The sequence below is a fragment of the Mustelus asterias genome, chromosome 16 (genome assembly GCF_964213995.1).
Source record: "Mustelus asterias chromosome 16, sMusAst1.hap1.1, whole genome shotgun sequence".
Taxonomy (NCBI): domain Eukaryota; kingdom Metazoa; phylum Chordata; class Chondrichthyes; order Carcharhiniformes; family Triakidae; genus Mustelus; species Mustelus asterias.
This window is the reverse complement of record NC_135816.1, coordinates 33,449,950-33,472,228: the sequence shown is the minus strand read 5'-3', so window position 1 is coordinate 33,472,228 and position 22,279 is coordinate 33,449,950. Positions and strand designations below refer to the sequence as shown.

The 22,279-nt window shown below is 43.1% G+C and overlaps 1 protein-coding gene across 2 annotated transcripts in view; it reads left to right on the top strand.

Annotated features, from left to right (window-relative positions):
* The window catches only part of macroh2a1 (macroH2A.1 histone), a 49,148-nt gene that overhangs the window by 15,176 nt on the left and 11,693 nt on the right, over window positions 1–22,279 (top strand). The window contains exons 4-6 of one of the 2 annotated variants that reach the window (XM_078230879.1): window positions 1,137–1,337; window positions 2,994–3,104; window positions 14,499–14,589. In XM_078230879.1, the coding sequence (XP_078087005.1) occupies window positions 1,137–1,337; window positions 2,994–3,104; window positions 14,499–14,589 (403 nt within the window). Of the gene's footprint in view, window positions 1–1,136; window positions 1,338–2,993; window positions 3,105–13,402; window positions 13,503–14,498; window positions 14,590–22,279 lie in introns of both variants that reach the window. The other variant, XM_078230878.1, reaches the window with a different exon arrangement.

Sequence of the window (22,279 nt, the reverse complement as noted above, 5' to 3'; positions counted from 1 at the left end):
ATTGCTGGCTGGGCCAGCAATTATTGCCCAACCGCATTGCTGTGGGTCTGGATCACACGTAGGCCAGATAAGGATGGCAGATTTCCTTCCCTAAAGAACATTATTTTTTATTTGATTTATTATTGTCACATATATTGGTATACAGTGAAAAGTATTGTTTCAGAGCCACTGGACTATAGCCATTAAGGCAGGCTGCCTGGTGTGAACCAAATGGGCTTTTACAACAGTCGGCAACTGTTTCATGGTCATCATTAGACTTTTAATTCCAGATTTTTTTATTGAATTCACATTTCACCATCTGCCATGGTGGGATTTGAATGTGGGTCTCTAGACCATTACCCTAGGTCTTTGGTTTACTAGTCCAGCAACAATGCCACTATGCCACCGCATCCCCACACTAAACAAATGTAAATGAGCTCTATCGTGTTCAGTGTTCCACAACAAAAACCTGAGGTGGTTGAATTTGGATTTATCACAAAGACCTGAAATTGTCATGTTAATCCTTGGGAAAGGCCTTGCAACCATTGTGGTGTTTTCATTTGTTATGGTGAAGACTTCTGCAGCAGAGGTTCCTAAACTGGAGACTTTAGCTTTTAGAACTTTCTTAAAACCCAATGCATTAATCACACTTACAACTGTTATTTATAGTTGCCACACTTCAGTTAGGCGTGCTTTCCTTTTTTGTACAAGAATAACCCTTCTTGAAAGTGCCTCAAAATGTTGTTCATATGATCATCATTATACTATAAATGATATACTGTACAATGCAGTTTTTGAACCAGAGAGCCACGACTGATGTGTTTGTGCCATGTAGACTTTCTTCTTTAGTGCCTTGACGTATGTACGAATCCTTTCGAACATCCTACTCTAAATTTCTGTTAGCCTGTTTAAGTAGAGTCATGATGGTGACCTTGTGTTGACAATGCTGGGTAGGCTGTGAAAATTTGATGGGTGTCACTGTTCTGGTTTTACGACCGCACAACATTTAATTTTGTGCCTAAACAGAGCAATAATTTCTGTGGTGCCTAGTTGATATTGAACACAAGCGCACTTTGTTCAATCTGATGGAAATTAGTAACAACGTGGTTTATTGTAAAAGTGGAATCATAGCTCTACTGTTTAATCTCTCCCTATAGCTGCTGAAAGGTGTCACTATTGCTAGTGGAGGTGTCTTACCTAACATTCATCCGGAACTATTGTCCAAGAAGCGAGGATCTAAAGGAAAGCTCGAAGCTATCATCACCCCACCACCAGCAAAAAAAGCAAAGTCCTCACAATCTACCAAGAAAACTGGAGGAAAGAAAGGCAAAAAGGGAGCAGGAAAAGGAGGGGCTAAGGTACAACTTGTGTTCTGGTAATAGTTTTGTATTTGTGATGGTGCATAGCCAGCACACAGCATTTCAGAACATTTGTAATTCAGCCTTTTGTTCCAGAAGAACTTTTACAATCGTTTTCGGTAAGGAATTTTGATACCAGGCACCCAGTTTTAACACTGAGCACTCACATGTCAGATAAATTCAGGTGTTTAGGGCAGCACAGTGGTTAGCACTGCCGCCTCACAGCGTCAAGGACCCAGGTTCGATTGTGACCTCGGGTGACTGTGTGGAGTTTGCACGTTCTCCCCATATCTGCATGGGTTTCCTCTGGGTGCTCCTGTTCCCTCCCACAATCCAAAAATGCGCGAATGAGGTTGATTGGCCATGCTAAATTGCCCTTAATCCCCCCTGACACTATCAGGGTAAATACGTGGAGTTACGGGGATAGCACCTGGGTGGGATCGTTGTCAGTGCAGGCTCGATGGGCTGAATGGTCTCCTGCATTGTACGGATTCTACGATCAGCACAGTGTCATTTTCACTGCCCCTTCTGGTCAAATCTGAATTTAACTAGCATCTTAAAGGAGGACAGGGAGCTAGAAAGCCAGAGGAGTTTGAGAGAGAGAATTAAAGAGCATAGAGTCAATGATAGCATGAAGAGAAGGGGGAATACACAAAAGAGTCAGAGAAGAATTCAGAAGGGCTATGTAGCTGGAGAAAGTTAGCAGGGACAGGGAGAGACAGGGCCCTGCAGGGATTTAAACATGAAGATAAGAATTGAAAATGGGGGCTTTTGGAGCATAAGGAGCCTAAGCAGATAAACAAAAGCAAGGGGGAGGTTAATTTTATTGTGGATAGGATACATACATCAAAGATCTAGATGAGTTGAAGTTTACAGAGAGTAAAGAATGAGAGACTGGAGAAAGTATTGGATAATTTGAGTCTGTATATGCCAAAGGCATGAGTGCATTTCAACAGCAGGCAAGCAGAAGCAGGCAATATTGGAGGCAGAAGGATGTTCTCTTCGTGATGAAGAGAATGTGAGATTGGGAACCTCACAGCAGGACTGGCTATGACACTGTGAATGTGACAGTATTGCTCAGTTTGAGACTGGCAGCTGTAGAGAGAGATGGAATTAATTAAAAGAATTGGAATTTGTGGCAAGGGTTTAGTCTTCCCAGTATTTAACTGGAGGAAACTGTGTCTTTCCAGGCCTGGATATTAAATAGTCTGGTGACACAAGAAGTGGAGAGATCGAGAGAGGTGAAGGAAAAGTAGAACTGGATGAAATCAGTATACATGTGGAACCAGACTCCATGGGGGGAATTCTCCCGTCCCGCCTGCCGTTTTGGCGGGGGGGGGGGGGGTAATGGAAGTAAAAAGCAGACCTTGTATTGGATGGAGGAACACATGTTGAAAGGAAATAAAAATAGGCATTCTGTATATTGGAGACGGGTAACAGACCTAATAAACCGGTCCCTGCAAATGAATCTTACCACAGATTTTTAGTGTCGTGACATATTGGTTTATCCATTCTTAAGTAGCAAAGCCAGCAGAAAACTTGACTGTCACACAGCTCAGTACTCGACAGGCAGGCTGTAATTTTGTGAATAAAGTAATTCTCTCAGCATATATAAAACACTAATTCAAAGTATCAAATAATATTTCCTCTCTACAGAAGAAGCAAACAGAAGTCAGCAAAGCAGCATCTGCAGATAGCACTACCGAAGGAAATCCTGGGGACACGTTCACCATTCTCTCCACCAAAAGTCTCTTCCTTGGACAAAAGGTACTGATACTCAGAGAGATGAAATGGCAGGGTTCTTGGTGAACTTTGGCATTCCCTGTCTTATTCATATATTTAATAGGTGTAGGCATGAGAAAGTTTGTTACAGGCTTAATGCCCAAATACTGCTTTCCCGAACCTGCTGCAACCATGGCTGTCATGGCAACATATTGTGAAATCTCCGGTACACATTAAAACACAGGGGTCACTTAAATGGAAAGTTAACAACATTTCCCTATTTCTAGTTTCATTTCCCACTTTTTGACAAACTTGGAATGTCACATGTACGTACAACAATAATATTCATTGTCAAAACCCAGAAATCCCATGATCTGGGAAAAGACAAAGTTATCTTGTTAAGCATCACTTACGGCCCAAGAATGACCACTGTCGAGACTTGTAGCTCAAGGGAAATGATTGTTGAATTGAAGCTGTTTGAAAATGTCTAAACAGCAGTCGTACTAGATTTATTAGTTAAGCATTTATTACTTAACCCTGTGACGGTGCAGAATTAAGCCACTTGGTCTTTTCTGTCTGTGTGTGGTTTGTTAAAGCTATCCCAGTAGTCCCAATCCCCTGGTCTATCCCCACAGTTCTCTAAACTGCTTCCCTTAAAATATTTCATAGAATCCTACAGTACAGAAGGAGGCTATTCAGCCCATTGAGTCTGCACCGACCATAATCCCACCCAGGTCATAGAATCATAGAAACCCTACAGTACAGAAAGAGGCCATTTGGCCCATCGAGTCTGCACCGACCACATTCCCACCCAGGCCCTACCCCCTTATCCCTATATATTTACCCGCTAATCCCTCTAACCTACAACCTACAGGACACCTACAGGATCCCTCTAACCTACAGGACACGAAGGGGCAATTTTTTTAGCATGGCCAATCAACCTAACCCGCACATCTTTGGACTGTGGGAGGAAACCGGGGCACCCGGAGGAAACCCATGCAGATACGGAGAGAATGTGCAAACTCCACACAGACAGTGACCCAAGGATTCGAACCTGGGACCCTGGTGCTGTGAGTCAGCAGTGCCAACAACTGTGTCACTGTGCCGACCTATATCAAGTTACTATTGAATCTGCTTCCATCGCATTTTGCTACTACTTAATTGTCAGATGATTAGTGACAGGATTACTTTTAATTGCTACTAAAACACCAACAATTAAACAATCCCATTCCAGTATAACCCATTTATGATCAGACTTGTTAAGGTGCTTTTCCACTCTCCCTAAATATTTATTGATTTCACTGTCTAAATTACTTGAGGTCGGAGTGAGAGACAGACACACAGATAGTAATTACAAAATTCTGCCACCTTAAAATAGGATGAAACATTTGTTAAAGTTTAAGTGGATGACTGTACCAGTCAGACTGAATTATTTAACTGTGAAGAAATGATAAGTCTGGACACCAGGTTGATTCTTTTATCAGTAAACGATTTTTCAGAATTAAACGATGTCCAAAATAATCTTTGTTTTATTACACTTGGGGAAATGAATTGCACTGGTTGCTGTGTGGAGCAAAAATTGTAAGCTTGCTCTTTTGAATGTCACTTGAGCAAAGAAAATACAGGCTGATATTAATACAGTACCGAAGGAGTGCTGCACTGCTGGAGGTGCTGTTTTTCAAACAAGAGGTGAAATCAACACCCTGAATTCTCTCCCAGGCGGACACCAAAGGTTCCCTCGCAATACTTTAAGAAGTAACCACTGTGTCCTGGCCCATATTTATCCCCTGGGGGTTAACAGAACTAAAACACATTAATTGGTCGTTATCACATTGCTGTTTGTGAGAGCTTACTGTATGTACTCTTATTTCCGACATTACAGCAATGATTAAACTTCAAAGATACTTCACTGGCTGTGAAGTATTCTGGGGAATCCTGAAGTCCTGAGCGGTGGTGCATAAATGCACGCCATTTTATATATCTAATATATCACCACATGCAGCAACCAGAGCAATTCTTCCCAAAACCTGAAGCATTGTTCCTATTGATGATGGCTGAGACTTTTCTGACACTCCTAAATTGCTCCCTGCCCCACCTTTCCTGGCATGTGTACATGTTGTATGTAGAATCTCACAGAACCATTTGGCACAGAAAAAAGATAATTTGGCTCATTATGTCTGTGATAGCTCTTTGCTTGAGCAATCCAAAACAGGTTCCACTGCTTTGCTTTGTTTCCACTGCCCTGTATCTTCCTCAGTTTAGAGTATATAGTACATTTCCCCTTTGGCAAAGTATTGATTGCTGCATAAAGTAATTCATTTTTGTGCTAGCACGCTTATCCATGAGTGAGAAGGTCCTGGGTTCAATTCCCACTTGAGAGGCTTGAGCATCTAATGAGGAAGTGCTGCAATGTCATTTGACTGGATATTTACACTCAGGCCCTGCCTCTAAATAGATGTAAAATATGCCACAACACTATTGAAATAAAAGAACAGTGAGGTTTATCTTGGGCAGCAGGAGAATTGCCCTGACCTTTTAAATATTTTACAGTTACTAATCCTCAATCAATACCACATAAACAGACAATCTGGTCATTTATCTCATTGCTGTTTGTGTGATCTTGTAGCTTGCAAATTGGCTGCCAGTTTCCTTGACATTATAGCATAATTCAAAAAGTACTTAATTAGCTGTGAGCTATCCTGAGGTTGTCAATAATGCTCTATGAATTTCCTTACCTCTGTGCTCACATTTTTCAGTAGTAGTTTTAAGTTGATGACTCCTTGCTACTGATTCTCAAATCAAAGAATGTAGTCTTCACTTACTTAAAAAAACAATAGTTAAATCTCCAAGACTTCTCCACTTCAATAGAAATTGTAGTGCCCTTAGCCCAACCATCTTCATCAATGACCTTCCTACCATCATAAGAATTAGGGATGTTTGCTGATGACTGCACAATGTTCAGCACCATCCATTACTCCTCAGATACCAAAACAGTCCATGTCCAAATGCAGCAAGATTTGGACAATAGCCAGGTTTGGGGTGGCAAGTAGCATTGATGCCACACAAGTGCCAGGCAAGGACCATCTCCAACAAGAGAGAATCTAACCATCACTCCTTGACATTAAGTGGCATTACCATCACTGCATCCTCCAACATCAACATCCCAGGTTACCATTGACCAGAAACTGAAACTGGACTAGCCATATAAATATTGTGGCCACAAGAACAGGTCAGCGACTATGTATTCTGAAGTGAATAACTCACCTCCTGATGCCTAAAAGCCTAGCCACCATCTACATGGCACAAGTCAGGACTTTGATTGAACACACTCCACTTACCTAGATGAGTGCAGCTCCAACATCGCTCAAGAAGCTCGACATCATCCAGGGCAAAGCAGACCGCTTGATTGGTACCCGTTCCATAAACATTCACTCCCTGCATCATTGACGAACAGTGGCAGCAGTGTGTCCATCAAAATCCTTCCCTCGCAGCACTGCGGATGTACCTACATTTCAGGAACAGCAGTTGCTCACAAAGGCAGCTCACCATGAACCTTCTTAAGGGCACAAATGATGGCCTAGTCAGTACACCCACATCTCATAAATTAATAATCTTGGGTCTCCCCTCAGAACAAAGTCAAGGAAACTGGCATCCCTAGTTTCACCTGATGAATTACTCATGTAGGGAACTAATAGTAAGGCATTAATCAACTGGAGGTAGTAGTAGGGCTCCTCTTCACGGTGTCAGGGATCCGGGTTCGATTCAGGCTTGTGTTACTGTCTGTGCAGATTCTGCATGTTCTCCCCGTGTCTGCGTGGGTTTCTTCCAGGTGCTCTGGTTTCCGCCCACAGTCCAAAAGATGTGCTGGTTAGGTGCATTGGTCATGCTAAATTCTCCTTCAGTGTACCCAGAGTGCGCTGGAGTGTGGCAACGAGGGGATTTTCACAGTAACTTCATTGCATTGATAATGTAAGCCTACTTGTGACACTAATAAATAAATAAACTTTAGAAACTTTGCCCCTGAATTAAAGTTGATCTCTGTTGGATTTTTGTCATTAATTAGCAGTTAAGCACATTACACTACATTGAATTGAATTGGTTCAGTTTATAAAAATGTTCCAATCAACAAAGATGAACCGTAATTGAACATAATCCAATTGACTGAATGATCCCTCAATGAAAAAGAACCAACAAAATTTCACTTGTAACTTTTAATTTAACACAAATCAGAATCAAACACGAATTAACAAGAAAATTACGTTTACGAACTATAAATTGCACATGGAGTCGTAGATGCGCCAAAGTCTATCTCAAGAGAATATTGCATAATTCCCCACCCAAATGCGGCACCATTTCACAGTTTTTTTCACTGCAGCCTCCGGTATGTTGGATCTCTCGTTTCTCACTCAATGGATTTGGTTCTCGTGTCACCTGAAAAAGTAGCTCCACTCCTTCTGAGTTCCCTGGAGATGTTCATCACCAAACGGCATACTCCTGCAAAATCTCCTTAGCGAGGTTCATGACAGACTTGGTAGCACAAATTGTACCAGAGATTCCTTTATCTGATTCCTTTAACAAACCTCGTTAAAGGCTCTGATCAGTTCTGTAAAATCTGAAGCATAGCAGTGGAATAGTCCATGTCACAATCCCTACTCTAACCCTGAATCAGCTTCTGTCCGTTTTAACTTTATTACAAGCACTGCTCCTTGTAAATGTGCCTTCTCTGTTCCTTCTCTGCTGCAGCTTCTTTACCTCTGGGCTCACAACATCTATCTTAATCTCCTTCCTGTGGGCACTGCTTCCAGAAAATTACAGTTGGTCCCTTTGCAATTGATGCAAAGAAGCTCTTGTGGTTCAGTTGTAGCGTCCCTGCCTCTGGACCAAGAGCTCCGGGTCCAACGGAAGGCACGTTCATAATTCAGTTCAACGGGCTGATAATGAACTCGGGGATCCCTAAAGGGAAAAAAAAGTGTGAAGATACGCTAAACAGATTGACACAAGAACTTAGAAGTCCTTTTCAAACATTCTTAAAAATAATTACAGTTTCCGTAGGCATTACAAATTTTCCTTACTGTACTGCTTCCTGGTCAAAGGTCAGCATAATAATCATCATTCAGTTTTTTTAGACTCTTCAAAAGAACTTTGCCGAATTAGTAAAAATATATTTAGATATTGAGGGATGAATTTTGCAGGGTTTCACTGTATCCATTTTTTGGGGCTTTCTCCCCCCTAAAGCTGACAGACAAATTGGGAAGCTCCCGTGGAAATTCATCCACTGAGGCTTTAAAATTCACCTTTGGAATGACCATTCCCTGAAATGATTCCTTAAATCATTTGCTTTTCTTGAAGTTTATAATCTTGGATCACTGGTTAGGCTAGTCATTTCATTTATTTTTGGGCCTCCACTGTTTTTAAAAATACTGTGCTCCAATATGGCTAAGACTCAGCTGTCTTAAAAGGATTAAGACCTGAGGCCTCAAAACGTTTCTCCCTGAAACATTTTGTAGACATATATCTTGCCAGTCATCTCTTTGAGATAAATTTTGCTCCATGGAGACTGTATTCCTCCATTTCAGCTTCTTCCCTCTTTTGGGTGCAGTTGTATAGTCCAGTGGGTACTGGTTGTCCCCTTTCACTTCATCCAAGGATCCATTCTCAATCCATGAGTCTGGATATTGAGTACCACCAGCCTGTTGACAATGAGAAAGTCGCAGCTATGTCCAATCCTTCACAAACACAGAATTTAACTGTGATTAATTGCAGGAACATATCTTCTTCCTGCACCCCCTAACCTTTGAGATGCAAAGACTGGCTATAGAATGTATGGCAGCACTGATGAACCAGCTACAGATCAGTGAGTAATGGGCTCACACTCCATGATCTCCCTCCTGCTGATTTTATGATTCCAACCCTGACTACCTGGGGAAACACTAAACAAAGATTCAGGGTTTTTTTTCATTTGTTCTTGGGACACGGGCGTGGCTCGCTGGCCAGCATTTATTGCCCATTTCTAGTTGGCCAGAGAGCATTTGAGAGGTATGGAAAACATTTAGATCATTGCCCAAGGACCATGCTAACTGCCCACGTGGCCTGTTATCTTTAAAAATAGAATTAATTTGATTGACATTTTTCATGCACGTTGCTTTAAATGATCAAGATTAACAATATTGAACAATGAGTAGCATTAAATAAAAATTAATACATGGAATTGAGCTGTTTGGTTGAGCTAGATTGTGTCGGTGTTCATTCTCCACGTTGAATAGTGGCTTTAATCCCATGTTCCGACCTAGTTTCACATCCCTTAGCTGCTCTTTTCTTTCAATCGCCTATTCTTAATTATTGATGTGATCTCTACTTCAATCGCTAACTCTGGTAGCATATTCTACAGCCTCAAAAATCTGTGCGTGTTTTTTTTTCTCCGGTTCTCTGTTCTAAACCTCTGACTTTCAGTATTATTACCAATTTCCCTGTTTTGAACTCTCACCCACTGGATACACAGTCTGTTTCATAATTTTGTACACTGCTTTCTGATCTCAAAATCTCCTCTGCTCTCACAAAAACAGTCCCAATGTGTCAATCTGTTGTTGTATTTGGACATTCTCATCTCAAGCAGTATCTCTGTGAACCTCTATGATGTGCTTTTCACAGCTTTAACATTTTCCCAAATGCGTGGAGTTTAAAACAGCACCCAGTACGCCAGTTGTCTATAGGTCTTAAGGTTTTTTTAAATATAGATTCACCATTGCATCTTGACTTTTTTTATTCAATACCTTTTGCCTGAAAACCCGGTATCCTATTAGTTTTATTTATGACATTATTTGCTTGTTGTTTTTACAGTCCTTGAGAACCTGAACTGCAAAATTCCCCTGTTCTTCCACATCATTCAATTTATTCCGATTCAAAGTGCCATTTGGCTGGTTTACTTTGCTACTATTTGGGACTTTATTTCTAATCAAAAAAGCCAATTAAATTAGGTCCAATCATGTTCCCCACATGAGGGATAAACAAGATCCAAGCTGACAAGACAAGAGTCTGCATCCCATCTTGGGATTCATCAAACAAGATTCAAGATGACAGGATGAGTCAGTACACCCCCTCCCGGGCTTGATCTAACCCTTCATCTTAGCCAAAAGACCGAGCTGGCTTTGAAAAATTGCATCAGGTGAAGCCTTGGTTTAACCTCATTGGCCACCTTGATCCTTTATGCTAACCTAGGCAAACCACCATCGCAGGCGTCAGCAACCCCAAGTGCAATGGGCTAGCCTCATGCCCTCCTTGATCATTTGACCGTTGCTGACATTGAATTCTATCTGCCAGTCTTTGGCCACTTAACCATCGTATTAATGTCCATTTTGCAACTTCCTTTCATGCCCAGAATTATTTCCTGTGTCTCTTATTTTAGTATTATCTGAAATGTGAACACCAATGTCTTTAATGCTACAACAAAACCAGTCATGTGACGTCTGTGAACAAAAGTGGCCCAGAAATAGAACCCTGTGAAATACAGTTACCTGATCGTTTTGAGAAAGTCACTTAAATCCTAATCTCTGATTCCTCCCTTTGACCTAGTTTTTTTTAATCCAATTTTCTAATCTATCTTTAATTGTGCACCCCTTAATCCTCTCTGATAGTCTCCTCGTTGTAATTGCTTTCATCATTAAGATAAAATCCCTCCTCCCATGTCGTTTTAACTAAAAATGAAGGGGAAGAAACTTCTTTGGGAGGATTACCTTCTCACAACGAGCAGTAAAAATAATTTTAATCTTTTGTACTGAAGAAGAGTTAATCACATTTCAGTTGTAATAATCGCTGCAAATGGGGAATGAAAGGCTCGTTGAAGTAAACTCTGATTGCGATTTTGAGAAGATATTGATTTGACAGCTACTTGTATAACACCTGTCATTACACCTTTAGTAAATCACTGAAATTGATTGTTTTCTTAGCCTTTGCACAGTGGCCGCAGTAGTTCTCCCAGAGGTTGTTCTTTGCACAGCCGATGGTCGCCCATTCATTTTAATAAGTTCCCATTCATGCTACGATTGGAAAAAGCTTAGACTCACGAACCTAAATACTATAAGGAAGCAGTAACCTGTGTTTTGTTTTTAAGAAGGCTCTCTTTTTGAGTGAACCCTTGTTTCTCTCAGGCCATGCATTTCATGTGCCTGAGACCCATTCCTGTATCGCACCAGATCTGGGAAGTTCCTTTTCTTTTCCTCCAACTTTCCTTCTTCAGTATTCAGAGGTCACAGTTACCTTGGGTGCTAAGTGGGAAGTGTTAAAGCACCCTCTTTAATTAATTATAATTGAAATGTGATTAACTCTTAGAACCATAGAAAACCAAAGAAGGAGGCCATTTGACTGATCTTGCCCATGCCAGCCCGAGGACACCCAGATGCCCTTTCCTGCACCCAGCCCATAGCCCTGTAGCTTACAGCACTTAAGGTGCAGATCCAAGTACGTTTTGAAAGAGTTCAGGACCTCTGCCTCCACCACCAACTTGGGCAGTGAATTCCAGACATCCAATACCCTCTGTGGAAGAAAAGTTCTTCCTCACGTTCCCTCAACATCTACTGCCACTTATCTTGAATCTATGTCCTCTGGTTCCAGAATTCTCCAGATTGAAATTATTTTTACTGCTTGTTATTAAAAGGTAATCCGCCCAAAGACGTTTCTTTCTCTTCATTAAATGTGTTGGTACCAGCACCGTTCCCATGTTCTGTTCTGTAGGTTCCATTTTTCCTCCAGCTTTTGTGTTTGGCTTTTCCATTACCTACACAAACATGACTGCACTAACGCAACATAAATATTGGGAGACAACTCTGTCTACAGCATCCATGCCTTAACTTGTGTTTGTACACAATTTATATTTAACAATTAATCCTGCTTCAAGTTGCTCCTTTCCTAGTCCATCACTCCTTGTTGTTTTTCTTTTCCACTCTTCTTCTCTCCTTCTTTTCTCCCTCTTCTGCAGTTTCCTTCTCACATGCCCAACTCCCCGCAATTGTTTTTATATGCAATGCCTTTCTTTCTCTCCTTGCCTCTTGCCTCTGATGGCTTTGACTGCTTGCCACATATCCACCATTCTGTCCTATCTCCTTTAAACAATTTTTTATTCTGTTCTCGGTGTAACAGATAGGTTTTTTTTGCCAGCAGAAGCCAGGGTTTCCCATTTTCTTGTTGGATTATCCTGACTCTTCTATTAAGAACTGGATGAGTGAATAATCATGGAAGGGGGAATCATGGTATTGCGAGATGACACAAGGGCAGATTGAGGTAGAATATCATGGGAGAGCCCATACTTAAGGATGAGAACAGGGATGCAAATATGATGATTGTTTCGTCAAAGAATAATCAGCCAGTATTTAGTTAATGATGCATCCTTGAGTGCTTTACCGCGGCAAAGCTGCTGAGATCAGGAATTTGGGGATATGGGTATCAGAGTCATATTCTGCCCTTCTATAACAGCCATGTGTTGAACTCCTTACGTGTTGCATTCTGTGTCCTTTCGTCATGCAATCAAAAAAGCTCTTTTTCCCTCCGAAAAACCAAACTAGCCACTTAGAAAAGTAACTTGAACTTTAAAGATGGTTGTAGGATAATTGGATTTAACTAAAATTACCAATGCATTAGTCTACACCAGTGGTGAAGACGTGCAAAGGCTCATGAAGACTCGCAGTGCAGAGTGAAATTCCCAAATTAGGTTATAGATTTTGATGGTGTCATACATGCCAACAGTTCCAGGTTTGAAACTAGCTTTTTTTTATCCATTCATGGGACATGGGTATCGCTGGCTGGCCAGCATTTATTGTCCATCCCTAGTTACCCGAGGGCAGTTGAGAGTCAACCACATTGCCGTGGATCTGGAGTCACATGCAGGCCAGACCAGGTAAGGACAGCAGATTTCCTTCCCTCAAGGACATTAGTGAACCAGATGGATTTTTCTGACAATCGACAATGGTTTCATGGTCATCAGTAGATTCTTACTTCCAGATATCTTTTTATTGAATTCAAATTCCACCACCTGTCGTGGCGGGACTCGAACCTGGATCCCCAGAACATTAGCTAATTCTCTGGATTAATAGTCTAGCGATAATACCACTAGGCCATTGCTTAGGAGGGTTACTATCTCACAATGAACTGTACCACAGTACAGGAATAAGTGGCTTCAGGAATGAGAGATAGGGGAGAAAGTTGGAGCGAGATTAAAATAAAAAGACTATTTTGGGAATGTTGTGTTTCCACAAAGCTTGCTGTCCTTTTATCCTTTGCTGCTGTGACTTGTTTTATCCCCTTTGTTTTTCCCTTCTACCCTGTTACTCTTGTATCAATGCTTTTCCTTGCAGTTACACCTCATTCACAGTGAACTCAGTAACATAGCGAGCTTCGAGGTGGAGGCCATTATCAATCCTACCAGTGCTGACATTGAGCTAAAAGATGACCTAGGTAAATGAAATGTGACTTTGCAGGTAACGTTGGCTGAGAGTATTATGGAATTTGGAAATTGCGTAACAGATTCTGGGTGCTGAATGTTGGGCCGTAATTATTGTTTAGTTCTCACTGGGAGATTTTCGGATGTTGGCAGTGAGCACTTTTCCATAATTTGCCCCAGTTCACCGTTACCTGTTGTTGTGGGTGGGCTCCATCATGCTTTAAAAAAAATCCTTCTCATTGTACAAGCAAAGTATTTCAAAACATTAAGAGAGGTGCAATTAGTAAAAATGTTCTTCAATGACTCGTGCTCCAAATGATTAAAGAGGCGCCTGCTTCACCAACAAGTGTTTAACTAACCGTTTTGCTTTGGGGACCCAGCAGATGATGTTTTTAACTCTAGCAATGAGTTCCAGTATGAGTATTGGTTGTATTTCTTTCTTTACAAAGCCAGATAGGACAATAAAGGTTTTGCAAAACACTTTTTTCAAGAAGACCTCCCGATTTAAAATAACTTTCAAAATGAACGCAAGACAGATCAACAAAGTAACACAGCAAGCATACAATGTCATGATAGTTTTGCCAACCAAATTTAAGTTTGATTATTTCCCTATGCATGCAAAGCCTTGTGTTGGCCTCTGTTGTTTGATGGGGATAAGAGATTTTTTTTAAAAAAGTAACTTTGCTTGACCTGGGAGTAAGGATCTTTTTTAAAATATGGTTGAAAAAGGTTAAAATAAAACTGTGATAATTATGTTGCTTATAATTAGGAGCAAGGAAAATAGATTCAGACTTTGAGACCAATGTTGGGTCTGACTTAATTTGAAGGTCATTTCAGCGGTTCATCAAATTAAGTTCAGTCTGAAGTGTCTCCGAATTGCTTGCTCCATACAGATTTAAACTGATGTTGTTTGCAGGGACTCCCCTCTTAAAAGACTGTCGATGTTCCAGTCTGTCAGTTTTCTTTCCAGCATGGTTGATGTTCTCTGTATGTTTGTTTGCCTGTTATAGTTACAAGTTGTACAGGCTGACATTGCAACAATTGACAGTGATGTTATCGTTCACCCCACGAACTCCGACCTCTACACTGGTGGGGAAGTAGGTAATGAAATATTCTGTGCAGTGACTGCATGTCAAATCAGTGGCAAACTCTGCTTGGCTATTTAGATGATTATTTCCTGCTTTCAGCAACATGTTGACTTTTGCTAATTGAAACATCAGGCAAACTCGCAAAGGTTTTTATTTCTATTGGGGTAAATTCTCTTCTCCTTTTGCTTGGTGATCAGGGTGTTAATGGGTGGGGGGAAATGTCTGTCCACCTCCAGAACCTGGGTTTCAATGCAGCTTAAGCTAATGGGAGAATCACAGAATTCCTACCGTGCAGAAGGAAAGGAGGCCATTTGACCCGCCGAGCCTGCACCGACAACAGTCCCACCCAGACCCGTAACCCCACAAATTTACCCTGCTAATTCCCCTGACACAAAGGGGTGATTTATCACCTAACCCGCACATCTTTGGAGTGTGGGAGGAAACCGAAGCACCCGGAGGAAGCCCACGCAGACACGGGGAGGACGTGCAACCTCCACACAGTCACCCGAAGCTGGAATCGAACCTGAGTCCCGGGCACTTTGGGGCAACAGTGCTAACCATTGAGCTGCCGTGCTGCCCTAAAATGAAAATCTCTCCCTCTGCTGACTCAACCCAGCATGGAGTGATCTTGTGCAGTTTTAACCCTAGTGAGGGGGGCTGAGCCTTGGTACAAAACTGCCTACAGTCACAGACCAATTTCTTATTTTCCACTTTTAAGTGTCCAATTGGTTTGCCTTATTTTGATATTGGGATGTCTCATTTAAATTGGAGTAATCCGAGGAGTAGACCTTGAGTTTCCTGTTCACCAATTGTTGCTGGAAGGAAGAAGTGCGATACCAGCTGAATCAAAAATTAACATTCTTTTCAATTTTTAAATAATGCACTGATAAAGATACTGTTTGATATTGTTTCCACTGAGGGTTCAAGCCCCAGGAGAAGCCCAAATAGTCTCTTTACTGTGATTGCTCTGTGTAGATGTGATTTGTAGTGGGCAGTGTTAGCTAATGGTGGTGCATAGTGACCGTGGAAAAAAATTGTTTGAAATTTAACGTGGTTGGATGTACTTTATTTTACTGCTCGTCAGGGCTGCAAACGGAGCAGGTTCACCTTTTGCACACATTGTCAGCGTTAGACATTTCGGGGTCAGATGTAACGTGGGTTAAATGCAGAGGACAGGATTTTCCAGTCATAGAGATAGACAGCACGGAGACAGCCCCCTTTGGCCCAATTTGTCCATGGTTTCCTCAACTGAACTGGTCCCAATTGGCCCATATCCCTCTCAACCTTTCCCATTCACATGCCTGGCCAAACGTATCTTAAATCCTCGCCAACAGTAGGATCTTCTGGTCCCGCCGAAGGTGAACCAACCCCCGTCCCCTACTCCACAGCAGGTTCCCCGGCAACAGGGTGGACAATCGATGCAAAACGCCCACAGACGGTCCGGAAGATTCCGCCGCCGCCTCAGCTGCCGGGAAATGCACCAGACGGCGGGGATCCCCGGCCAGAGTATCTGCGTCCCTGAGTGAGGGCGTGAATTTGCTGCCGGCGTACGGAAAAAAAAATGTTTTGTACTCTGCGTACTGCTTGGAACTTTGAAACTAGCATGTGGTTGATGCCAGCAAGACAGGCATTATTCATCAACGGACAAGGTGATCTTGGGCCTTCTGGAATTATCACAGTACTTTTGAAGGCATAATTCCCACAATCGGCACAGGTGGTGGGAAGGAGGGGAGGGATTTCCATGATTTTGACCCAGAGGTGATGAATATTACAATGGTGCCACTACAGCTCCTTTCCCTGACACAACAGCTATCAAGTAGAGATGTGTCATCGCACCAACACAATTCTCATCCTTTCTTGGAGCAATGCTGCAGCTTACTACTGACAGCCTCCCCCCAGGCATTGTAATAACCTACCACACTGATGGTAAACTCTTCAACCTCAACTAGCTGAAGGCCAAATTAAGACAACAACCATTTCTGTTGTAGAAATATGGGCTGTGATTTTCCGGTCGCATTGAGCAAATGGTTTGCAACCTTTCCGGTCCCTTTCTGTTGGCACAAACTGAATCTCGCCCAGAAAGGGCATGAGGCTGATTAGCATGAGAGTGATTCGATTTCAATCTGGTTAGCAACTGTGACACACGATCATCCTCCCTCCCGGAATGTTCCCAACCCCCCCAGCGGGAAGTCACGTGGGCACAAATCACTGCTGGTCCCTTGGAAATGTGGTCCAAACAGCATGGATTGCGAGGGTGAGCAAGGAGGTGAGTACCGTTTAGCACTAACCTCCAGGGTGCAAAAGAGCAGGTCAGTCGTTGCCGTGGTGCGGGGCATTCAAGGGTGCAGGGGCTTGGGGTACTTGTGGGCGCGGGAGGTCCGCAGGTCGGGGCCCAATGCTGGTTTGGGGCTCGTGTGGCGAGAACTCACACTGGCTGCTGAGAGGCCCTGAGGAACTGTCTTTGATGCCAATTGCAAAGCCCGCTAATGTCACCCTGCTGGTCAGGCTCTGTGGTTTATTTTTGACATTCCATCCCAGGCTCCACTAATCGTTACAAGCACCAGGTCTGGCAGCAGTTGCCTCAATCAAGGGAGCTTGTCAGCACAGCTCTTCAACTGCATAAACACTGAAGTGCTTCCTACAATGAGCACAGTAATGTCTGTTGCAATGTAAAGTTTATTTATCAGTCACAAGTAGGTTTACATTAACACTGCAATGAAGTTACTGTGAAAATCCTCTCGTCGCCACACTCCAGCGTCTGTTCGGGTACACTGAAAGAGAATTTAGCTTGGCCAATGCAACTAACCAGCACGTCTTTGGACTGTGGGAGGAAAGTGGAACACCCGGAGGAAACCCATGCAGACACGGGGAGAAATGTGCAAACTCCACACAGACAGTCACCCAAGCCGGGAATCGAACCTGGGTTCCAGGCACTGTGAAACAGCAGTGCTAACCACTGTGCCACCGTGCAGTCCATAGCCACTGTGCCACCGTGCTGCTCACATGGAAGTTAGGGGGGTTCTTCCTTCTGTCTGAACTGCAGGCTATCCCTGGAGGCTAGTTTGCACAAGACGTCCAGGTGGCTACACCTGGAAATACTGCAAGCGTTTCCCAAAGAGAGCCACCTCACAGCCACCCTTATTATCTACATCAGCGCCGTCAAAGAGCTTAGCCCAATCTGCCACATGCTGCTGCCAGGTGTACCAGGGTTGTGTATCTGGGCGGGTGGGCCACCCATGACTGAAACGTGCCAGCACAAGGGGCTGGCTGTATGTCACTCAGAGAGAAATAGGGACAAACATCCTGAGGGCTGGGAGGGGGTCAACATCTGACTTCCTATCGGGCGACAAGTCACAGTTCATGCACTGACTGCCGAGGTGCATTCAGTATGATGGCATGACAGCTTCATCCTGGGGCCCTTGGATATCCGCGGGGTCTTTGAGGACCACCCCAGGCAACCGGGTTGGCATATGGGGGACAAGAGCTACCCACTGAGGTCTTGGTTGATGACGCCAGTGCGGAGGCCTGAGACCAAGGTGGAGATCTGCTACAATGAAACCCATGCTGCCAGCTGGTCTGTCATTGAGCAGTGCATTGGCATGCTCAAGATGCAGGTCAGCTGCCTGGACCGCTGTGGCGGTGCTGTTCAGTATGGCTCCCAGAGAGTGTCACACATCATGGTGGTCTGCTGTGCCTTGCACAACGGCGGGCCAACATCCTGGAGGACGAGGAGGAGGATGATGCGTGTTCTTTGAGGGAGGAGGCGGAGCAGGGGGTGTGGAGAGAGAGCCAGAGGAGGGCCCAGGGATGGAGGGCAGACAGCAGCAAGGGTTCAGAATATCAGGAGATTCAGGGAGGCCCCGATTGCTACCACATGTTCTGATCAGGAAAGTTGGTGTCTGGCACATCAGAGGGGGAAGCGGTCGGTGGTCCCACGGCTCCATGGTCTTTGATACCATTGGCGGGCATCCTCTGCAGGGCCGGGACCTTGAGGGCTCCTTCAACTTTCAGGTGTCATGGATGTTGTTGTGCCACCCTGTTCAGCCTGCTACCCTTGAGATATATCTGTGTCAGGAAGGGGATTTCAGAAGGGCTGGTGACTGCCAGAGTCTCCTGGATGGAAGAGCTGGGATGGCCTCCAGCGTTTTCTCTTCCCTCGGGATGCTTATGGGCTCCTGTGACACTTTATGGGATGGAGGGGCAGCTGGAGTGAGCTCCAGAAGCATCTGCGTCACCTGGTGCTGTGAGGCTTCTGGAGGCCCAACTGTGTCCAGAAGCCTTCTGAGATCGGCCTCCGTAAAGCGTGGGGCTGGTTTCCGCACTGCTATCCCCAGGCATGACTGGCTGTGATAGCAGAGGGAGTGTTTAAATGCAGCTTCCCATTTTGAGGTGTTGGAAAATGTTCCTCAAGTCTCTTGGAAGTTAGTTATCTCAAAAAACCTGTCATTGACGAAGAGGCACATCACAGAATCCTATGTGCTCGCTCAGCCTATGCTAATTGCGTACGCAATTTTTTGAAATTGGACACATCAGACCCAGCACTGAACTCAGCCTATTGGACAGAGAGACTCCCCATGCTTCTCTGCATTACTGAAACTTGGAAGACTTAGAGCTGCCAGATCAAAACCTGCGAACAACATCATTGATGCTGTCTTAAAAACATCTTGCAAAATAAATGAGAGAATAAAAGAACAAACCTCAGCGTCCTCTGAGACACAGACTTGTCAAGTATAAAGGTATTAGCTGAGATAGATGGGTCATGTTGATAAAATACCCAACTCAAGATTGCCTAAAGAGGTGCTCTATGCCAGGGCCAAAGGAAATGTTTCAAAGGCAATCTCCATACCTCCGTTAACATCATCACGTGAGAAGCAGGTGCCCAATTGCAACTAAAATGACGTTCCGTCATTGAAAATAGCATCAAAACCTTCCAGTCAAGAAAAGTGGGCACTGAGAGAGAACCGAGAGGAAGACAGAAAGAGTCGGCTGCTTGAGTCAATAGCCGATCACCTCAACCACTGACAACCAATGTCCTCACTGTGGGAGAGCCTATTGAGAGAGGACTCAAAAGCCATTGCGAACCTGTAGCCAACACTGAGATCTCACTTCTACCCACCATCAGAATCACCCTTGACACGAGGAGCTGCTGAAGAGCGATGAAGAGGCTGATAAACAAGGAAACGGTGAAAGAATAAATTAAAGAAATGGTCTGTGCAAACATCAAGTGATCAGAAATTGTCATTATGCCTTGGAATTTTTCCTGAAAACAATAACGCAAGTCATTTCAAAATGTATATTTTTAGTTGTTTTTTTCCTGCATAGTTTTCATTTCAACATGGTTTAAACTGTTCTGGGTGCTGTTCTTCCACTTTTGAGGTATTTCCTTTTCTTGTTTGGATTTCTCTGTTCCAGCAAAGAGGATAAATGCTCGGTTGACCCATTTCTAGTCCTGTGCTGGAAGTCGGTGTGAGAAGATTCTCTGATGTATTGTTTCCCTCCCTTCTATGGAGGAGCTGGTGTCTGCTTGGCCCTTCAGCATATCGACAAATAAAACAAAGTTAGAAGTTTAGCATATACAGAATTCTGGACGTGATCAAGAATGCTACCGCTTCTTACCAGAGCAAGTTGGGACTTCACTATGTTGTGCCACAATGTGAATGCTTGCAAAATGAATGTTGCACTGGACGTATCGCCAAGACTCATTGGAAAATCAGTATAATTTTTTAACCCACAATGACGAAGAACTGAAATAAACAAGCGATTGTGGGTGCTGGAATCCGAAACAAAACCAGAGAATGGTGGAAAATCTCAGCAGGTCTGGCAGCATCTGTATGGAGAGAAAACAGAGTTAATGTTTCTGAATTTGTTTAACCCTTCATCAGGACTAAAAGGAGGGATGATGTTTTGGGTATTACACTGTAGCTGCGCATGAGCACGTGTCTGTCCTTGGCCTGCTGCAATGCTCCTGGGAAGCCCAATGCAAGCTGGAGGAGCAGCATCTCATCTTCCAATTAGGCATTCTACAGTCCTCGGGACGCAGCATTGAGTTCAACAACTTTAGACTGTGACCTTTTTCCTCCATCTTAAACCCTTTTTTAATATCCCTTACAGCTATTGTCTCAATGCAAAAACTTGTCGTTCCCCACCCCCACACCAGGCCATTTATCTCTTGTTGTTAAAGCTTCTACATCTTGTTGCAATCTCTCCCGGCTACAGTTTAACATCCAACACATTTTTCCTCTCTTTAGTTCTGAGGAAGAGTCAAATGGACTCGAAACGTCAACTCTGTTTTCCCTCCCCACAGATGCTGCCAGACCTGCTGAGTTTTTCCAGCATGTTCTGTTTTTAGTCTATGGCAAAGAACTGGTTCTTTTATCATTTCTGATGGGCAGTTTTGATAGGCAGACATGCAGCTTTCAGAGAACTCTGCAGGCACACATTTTTGAGGGATGGGTGACGGTGTGTAGCGCTGATACCCCCACTAACATTGCAGAACCACAAATGTTTGTTTTTAAATATGGTCCTCGACATTTAAACAAAATGTAATTTGGTGGTGAACCTCATTAAACTTAAATTCGAGTTTCATTTGACAAATATACTCATAAAATGTGGTCACACTGCAAAACTGTATTTATCATTTGCTTTCTCTGTTTTTGACCGACAAGCAAGTACCACTGAACCTCTGAGCACCTCAAGCCTATTGCTGAAACTGTATGGGGCTCATAATAATGCATCTTTTAATGCTATGGGCGGGATTTTCCGGCTGCGCTCACCCTAAGACCGGAAAATCACCCCTGAGGTTAACGGATCTTTGCATGGTCCTGTCCCACCCGCTACAATTCCCGTAGCGGATGGAAAAATTCCGCCCTATATGTTTTTTTCCTAGTGTAGAAAAGCATTTCCATTTCTTTTTCCTATTAAATTTTGAAGCTTTATTTTTGAAAGGTTTCAATCATTCTAAATTTAAATGCCTTTACCTTAATGGAAGATTTTTTTTTTGCTGCCTGACTCAACAAAACGAGGTGCTCAGAGTGTTACAGTCAGCACTTCATAAAAATAAGCTTGTGGCTATATTTCATCATTTGTTACAAATTATAATTCAAGTATATCCCAATGAAGGTAGAGTCTTTTGGATTACAACAGCAAGTGTGTTCCTTATTAAAGTTCAGTGTAAGGTTCTGAAACCATGACTGGTGTTGCATCATCCTCTTGATAGCAGTTGCTTCACTGATTATGTTTAATGGGTGGAACTCAAATAAGAATCAACCTGTGAAATCATTGGAAACATCGCCCACTTAGAAGGGAGGAACCATAATTACAAAAAGAGAAGTTTCCATATTTTCAAATATGTTAAGCATTTTCTATTGCTCGTCTAAATTTTAAAGTTTCCCATCAATCGGTTAGAAAGCAGCAGCTTTGAATTTGTTTTGGCTGCCACTTGTGAAATATTGAGATTTGTTGTGATGCAGTATTTGGAATTTGAATGGGGGTTATTTTATTTTATACTAGGGTTGTCATGATTTGCTTGGAGTATTAAACTTCATTTTTAAATTTTCTGATGTTTCCTCATCCCCTCATATTCCTCACAGTTCTCGTAGTTCCATATGGCAGAGACAGAATTCCTATTAACGTGGCAGCTTTGAATTACCATGGCAAACTCTGAACTTCAGCATGTGGTTCCACCATTGTGCGATTGTTCTACA